At 41.0% G+C, this 7,263-nt stretch overlaps 1 protein-coding gene across 1 annotated transcript; it reads right to left on the reverse strand.

Moving 5' to 3' along the window:
• Positions 1-2,293: 2,293 nt before the first annotated feature.
• Positions 2,294-5,812, reverse strand: pou3f1 (POU class 3 homeobox 1). The gene has a single exon (XM_017492755.3). The coding sequence runs from the start codon at positions 5,389-5,391 to the stop codon at positions 4,276-4,278; it is 1,116 nt and encodes a 371-aa protein (XP_017348244.1). The 5' UTR covers positions 5,392-5,812; the 3' UTR covers positions 2,294-4,275.
• Between the last annotated feature and the right edge of the window lie 1,451 nt (positions 5,813-7,263).

The raw sequence follows: 7,263 nt of genomic DNA on the forward strand, positions 1-7,263 counted from the left end.
ATTTAGCCTGAATGGAAAGGAGAGAGAGAGAGAGAGAGAGAGAGAGAGAGAGAGAGAGAGAGAGAGAGAATATTTAAATAGATACTTTTGTTTCGTTTTGTTTGGCAAATCAAACCTAGGTTCCGTTTCCCAGAAGCACCACGAGCGCAACGATCATGGTTCAATGGCATGCCATTGAAGACTGTCTTCAAGACGATCTTACGATGCTTTTGGGAAACTGCATTGAATCTTTTGGCCGGTAGGGGGCGCATTAGCCTCACTATTCCTCTCAAGATCTTGAAGAGAACTGGGATGCTCGAGTCGTATGACAGAATATTAGACTCGTTTAAAATTAAAATAAATTTATAATTTTCTTTCTTTTTTCTATCTTCCCCTTTTTTAATTGAAAATTTGATAGCATATATCTCATAATAAGCTAATATTCATAATAATAGGCTATAAATGACTAATAATTCACCAGTTTTACCTTTAAAGGTGGAATCCAACCCGAAGAGTTAAAAGGTATTTATTAACAGTACTATATATTAGTCATATAGACAGTATTTATTGCCCATCATTGCTTTATAATTTGCACGTTTTAAGGGAAATTTTATTCTAAATGACAAAGACAATATGAGAAATGTTTTAATGAATTAATGGCACGAGTTTTAATCCACTGTAACAAACATCACGGTGAATTAAAATAGCAAAAAAAAAAAAAAAAAAAAAAAAAAAAAAAAAAAAAAAGGATACAAATCTGACATTTAAATCTCATTTTAAATGAGAAATCGATTGGTCTGGTATTTAGACCAATGCTGTTTATATGTGTGGTACAAATATCGGCATTGAACTGCTATACTAATCCCAGTAATGAGCAACAAACTGAATTAATCTTCTTGTTCTTCTTGTTCTTGTTCTTCTTCTTGCCTTATTCGTCTGCTAATTCTGACTTTTTTTCATTCATTTTCTTAAATATTTTTTTTCTCAAACCATTTCCCACGAAAATGTCATTGTGTCTGTCTGTCTGTCTTTCTGTCTGTCTTTCAGTCTGTCTGTCTGTCTGTGGTTCCATGTGATCTCATGTGTGTAATTGCAGTAATCTCGCACTTAAACAAAATACCGCTCAAAAAAAACAAAAAAACAAAAACAAATAGGAAACCTTTCAACAAACCACACCTTAACAATTTCCAAAAGTTGTTTCTTCTAGGGGGAGAGTTCGTTTTAGACACGCGCGCACAGTAACCGCCACTTTTCATCCACCGCGTCTTAAAGCAGCTTCATTAAACTTCATTTCTAAAACACGTGAAATAATGTAGACTAATTGAATTCTTTAAGTTATGCTCGTTTTAGTTTTTATGTGCTCTTAATCGTCTTATATGTCGGTTTTTATATTTTTCTTTTTTATTATTTATTTATTTATTTATTTTAGGCCACATCTCCAGCTAAAAGCACATTTTTATCCGTCACACTTGTGCGCTTTGCATTAAATCGCGTGCAGGTCGCAGCGCCATATGCTCAGTTCCATCACAGATGAATACTACCGACAGTACGCGTGGCTATCTTAACAGGCTTTGATACAATTCTTATATACAGAATATGGCCAGAATGTGGCCAGAAGAGTTTAATAATTGTATATGCTTCTTCCTTCCTTATGTTGTCTGAATCTACATTATTAATGTTCCTCTTTTCGGGAAAGATAGAAGATGGAGTTGGTCAGGATGAGAGTCTATTTAAGTTTATTTGTGCTTGTGTGCACTGCAAATGAACTGTCTTAGATGTTAGATTAGCAGTCTACATTTGACTCACCTCGCTACCTTCGCATTTTGGTGTTAACAGTGGTGAATCTGTTCTGTGTGGGTTTGTACGTGTTCTTTCTTTATTATTCACCCAAAATGCAGAACTGTTGTTTACCATCAGAAAACACCATTAAATGTCAGTTCACATAAGAAGATAAGGTTTTGAGTGTGCTCTGTGTGAGTTTTCAAAGCGAATAGAAACGGTGAGTAAAACGTTGGTGGACCTATTTTTATTTACAGAATGGAGAAATGGTTTTAATCTCCTCATTGAATATGATGCGCATCGATGTGAAGCAAGGGTTTAAATGACAGAACACACTTGAACGAATACAGTAAGTAAAATACTGGAGGTGGAGCGTGGTGATGAGAATTAAACTAAACGACACCGTGAACATGTGTTATCTAGCAGATGAGTGTGTATTTGTTTTTATTATTATTTTGTAGTAATAAGCATAATATGATAATAGTGAGGCAAAATGAGGAAATTTTGTTCTTAAAAAAAAGGGACAGAAGCCATGTTCTCGAATATACGTTTTATGTAAGTAATAAAATATTACTATAACATAAATATAAACGTGACTTTGCAGTCTACATTTCGCAACCAACATACAACCAATGTAGTAAACAAAAACATTTGTAATTCACTGCAACATAATTAACAGAGCCAAACAGAAAGCTCCGAACAACTTTAAGAAATAAATATATAGATATATAAATGGTCAAATCCATAAATGAAATATTAAAATATCTTCTTGGAATTAGTAAGTGTACAAAACTGCCCGGAAAGAACAAAAAGGAAAACAAATCCAAAACAAACTCAGAACAAATACATATGTTTACATATTGGACATATTTACATATCGGAAATAATAATGACAACTATTTATTTAAAATCTTTTCTTTTTTTTTCTTTTTTTTTTGGAAAAGTTGTATATCCCACACGATTTCAAATAACAGAATTGCCAAAAAACAAAAAAACAAACAAAAACAAAAACAAAAACAAAAAAACATGAACACCTGCTCCAAGCTGCTCAATCACAGATGCCTTGAGAAACGACACGAAACGCACGACTTTATTCAGGGTCCCTCTTTCATGTCCTGCTCTCAGAAAACAATAAAATAATCCCACAGCGGATAATTTCATCAGCACAACGTCTTCCTCTATTCGTTTACAGGCCAGTAGGGAACAAATCCGAGCGACCGCAGCCGCGTCCAAAAACTACAGTTCTAAATAGTACGTCCAAATAGTTGTATACTATTTTAACATACTACTTAGTACACTAGTATGCGAACTTGGGCTGTTTCAGACGGGCACAGCAGAAAGCGCGACCAGACTGGGCCGATGATAATAAGACATAAGTAAAGGAGTACAGCAGAATATACGGGCGCTGAAATTTACCTGAGATATTACTTTTATTTCCATTTTCGCCCTTTCACTGGCTGAAAACTGGTTTAGCCTGTTTCGGAAAAACAAACAAACAAACAAACAAACAAACAAAAATTCACCATCGATTCTTGATAACTCAGTCATTTGGATGAGTAAAGGAAACTGTAAACAAGAAAACATCTCGTTGTACATCCTATCACAAAACTATCACGCTTTAGTTATCATGGAATTTTTTTTTATATATATATAAATAATTGCGACCATGTTAACGCAAGAATAAGTGCTTATAAAAAAAGAGGGAAAACGCAAAATCTCGTGTGTTTAAGATCATGTAGGCTAATTGACAGTACCCTCTTTTCTATAGTTTACATGAAATCAGGTGCTAATATATCGGACATTTGTAAACAAGATACATCTCCAAATTATGGCTCAGTGGCTTTGACAAAAATGTTTGGGTTGTCGGTACTCGAAAAATACACGAAAAGTCCAAAAGTGGTCAAAAACAGTAAAACAAACACAACATTGAAACATAAAAGGTTAAAACATCCCAAATAAAGTAAACATCACAAAATGATCGGACAACTATACCGTAACAGTGAATCTGTTAATTGTTATAAAGTAGAAAACGTGACTGTGTCCTTTGTTGACAACAGATCAGACAACCACCACCTCAGATTAAGCCTGCGACAGCGATGAGGGGGAAAAAAACACATCTCTTTTGTGGCATATGGCTCCTTTTGAGCAGCGCTGAAATAATCGAATTATTATTTTTCTCCACCAGAACGCCTTCAAATCAATACGTTTTTAGTGAAAACAGTTTTCCCTAAAATGCACATCAATTCGACTCTGCAGTCATTCATGCATTTTGTTCCCCATTATCATTTGCGTCCCGTCTACTGTTGTTGCGCCACAGTCTCCGGTCTGCGGCGAGAAACTCTTTTTCACCCAACTTTGCTGCGTGCATTGTCACTCAGGATAACAAACCAAAAAAAAAAAAAATAAATAAAAATAAAAAATGAAAATTAAATACTGTGAAATCCCTAGTCCCCCATTTTCTCTATCGATGTTATTGTTTTGTTTCAGCTGAAATAAGAGCTTCAGTCAGGAGTACAGTCACTGGACGGGACTTTGTAGCGTGTGGTGAAGTGGAGGGGTCTCCGCCTGTGAGTAAACGTCCTCCATGCTCGGATGTGCGACCCCCACAGGGGTCATCCTTTTCTCTTTCTGTCTCCTGTTGCAAAACCACACGCGCACGACCTCTTTCTCCAGCTGCAGCGTGCCGGCCAACGTGCTGATCTCGTGCGCCGAGGGCTTGGGGCACTTCAGAAAGTGGTTCTCTAGCGCCCCTTTCACCCCGACCTCGATCGAGGTCCTCTTCTTGCGCTTGCGGCCCTGTGCCGCGATCTTGTCCAAGTTAGTCGGGCTGCCTGTGTTCGAGTCTGTCTCCTCTAGCCATTTGTTGAGAAGCGGCTTAAGTTTGCACATGTTCTTGAAACTGAGTTGTAGTGCCTCGAACCTGCAGATAGTGGTCTGAGAGAACACGTTGCCGTAGAGCGTGCCGAGCGCAAGCCCCACGTCCGCTTGCGTGAAGCCGAGTTTGATGCGCCGCTGCTTAAACTGCTTGGCGAACTGCTCAAGGTCGTCGGAGCTGGGCGCGTCCTCGTCTGAGTGGTCCTGGTGGTGCCCAAACGGTTGCTGCGGCGACTCGAGCTGATGTTCATGACTGCCGGCATCGTCGTGCAGCGGCTCGCGCATGCCGTGATGCAGCGATGGTTGCGGGCTCAGCATAGCATAGCCCGTCTGAGAATAGACCAGTGACTGGTGGCCCCCGGAAGCGGGCGACAGCGGAGACAGGTGATGCGTGGTGCTGCTCGGCGCCCACGAGCCATGGTGGCCGTTCTGTGCAGCCTGGTGCACCAAATGCGACCTGTGGTAACCACTGGTCAGCTCTTCGCGGCTCGCAGGCACGCTGGCCTTGTGCTCAGGCTGCTGGCCGAGGTGCGTCCCGCTGCTCCAGTCTGCGCCGGATGTGGGCAGCCACTGGTGGTGCGTCAGGCTCATCGGGTGGCCCGCGTTGGACGCCGCGAGCCCTTGAAGATACTCGTGGTGCATCATTTTCTGCACTTCTCGATAGGTCGTGCCCTGGTGCATCCGGTCCGAGTCCGGGTGCATGAGAGGGTTGGAAGGCAACGAGTTATTCCGCGGGATATACTGAGCTGTCGTCGCCATGGCTCCGACTCCGAAAACTGACGCGCGCTCCGGAGGTGAGAGAGCTTTTTAGTGCGCGAGCGCGACAGCCCACGCGGGGAGGCGCTGGAGCAGCGCGCGGACACGCCTCCCTTGCGCGTGTATTGGCTGCTGGCCGCCTCGAGCTCTACTGACGCTTCGTGTTTTCCCCTCGCGCGGGCTGCTTGGTTGGCTGTCTCCCGCCGCGATCCCAGTTACTCGCAATTGGCGGCTTTCACAATGCTTTCTCTCTCTCTTTTGAAATCCCTTTCTTCTCCTTCTCCCCACTAGTCAAGACAGCGAGCAGCAAAGCCGCAGGAAATCACTGGCTGGTGGGTTGTTTTGCAAATGACCACGTGGGGGAGTGCCGTGCTCTTTAGTACGGGGGGGGAATGCCCCCCCCCCCACACCCCTTACCAACTTAAATTAGTACTGTTAGTAAGTGTAGCTCTCCTTTTAAGCGCATTAGTATTCTGAAGTATTCCAGCAACCCTTCACTTGATTCATGCAAATCACTTGACAGTGTTGACATAAGTGTTTTTATGTTGATTGCAATAATAGGCTGCAGTATCTATACAAATCAATTATTATGTATATAATGGCAACAGAAATGATGATAGATTTATTTTAATAGAACTTCAGTAAATGTACACGCGGTCTCAAGTTCACGAAAAGATCACAAGGGGTTTTCTAGCTATAGGATGTTTAATAAGTTTTCCAAATGTCATTTTCTGATGACATCCCACCTGCCACTCTGCACGGTATTGTTCAGAATAAATGTATGCTTTCCATGATCATATTTTTTTTCCGTCTTCTTTGTCATCCTCGTCAGTTTCTTAATGTTTGAATCTCGCAAATGTTATCCGAGCTACAGTTATTTCATACAGATCCCTCCCCCCCCTCCCCCCAAAACAAACAAACAAACAAACAAACAAAAAAAAACCCCAAAACACCGCAACTCTAAGAAATCTTGCGTTTTTCCCTTGGCTTCTTTTCGCACCGCTTTCCCGGCTGATCTGATTACTTTTCTCTTCACGTTTTGTCCCAATAGCAAATTACCAATTCTATGAATTGCAAAGCAGCCTCTGAGACGCTGAGGGGTAGAGAGGGGGAGATTGTGAAGATTGAAAGGGATCTTTGCAAACACAATCACGTTCTTAAATGGAAATGCGGGGCTTTAAACAAATCTTACATCTCTCCTGTTTCAGTCGTGTAAAACTCCGCAATCAGGAACACACACTCAGGAACGGAGCTGTTGCTGAAGATTTTTTGGGTATCAGTCCTATTTCAATTATTTATTGTAATGTATTTTTGCTAACGGTCGCATTTGTGCATTTGTCTTGTGTTCAGTGGGCTACGTCCACAGGGTTTTGAATAGAAATGCAGCGTTGCCTAATATTTGGGGGAAAAACCAGACATGAAAGCAAAATGTTTTGCAGTGGTAAGTTTTCACTTTTCCTTTCTACGTGTCCTTTCCGTGTGTGTGTGTGTGTGTGTGTGTGTGTGTGCGCGCGCGCGCACTAGGAGTGTGTGTATGTTTAGGGTCACAGGTGCTCTTCACCACTCTTTCATAGGCGGGGTTATGTCCACTCATACTTTATTTATTTATCTCAGTAGCATCATAAGAAAGGTGTAGCCTAGCCTACAGGGTATTTATTAAACATTTGGCCTACAGTGTATTTATAGAGAGGGAAGTAGACATATATTCTGCTCAACTGTATTAAGCTATTTTTTTTTTTGCATCATTTTACATGATTTTAATATGCCAACCTATTAAAGTAGGCCGTTCTAAATCCCAATCTTACCATTAATCTTTACAATCCTGATGATGTTGATTTGATTCTTCTCATGCGCTATGCTTCTTCTAAAATCTAA

This window comes from Ictalurus punctatus, chromosome 1 (assembly GCF_001660625.3).
Source record: "Ictalurus punctatus breed USDA103 chromosome 1, Coco_2.0, whole genome shotgun sequence".
NCBI classification, from domain to species: domain Eukaryota; kingdom Metazoa; phylum Chordata; class Actinopteri; order Siluriformes; family Ictaluridae; genus Ictalurus; species Ictalurus punctatus.

Coding starts and splice junctions, on each gene's coding strand:
- pou3f1 (XM_017492755.3), bottom strand. CDS start 5,391: ATGGCGACGACAGCTCAGTATATCCCGCGGAATAACTCGTTGCCTTCC.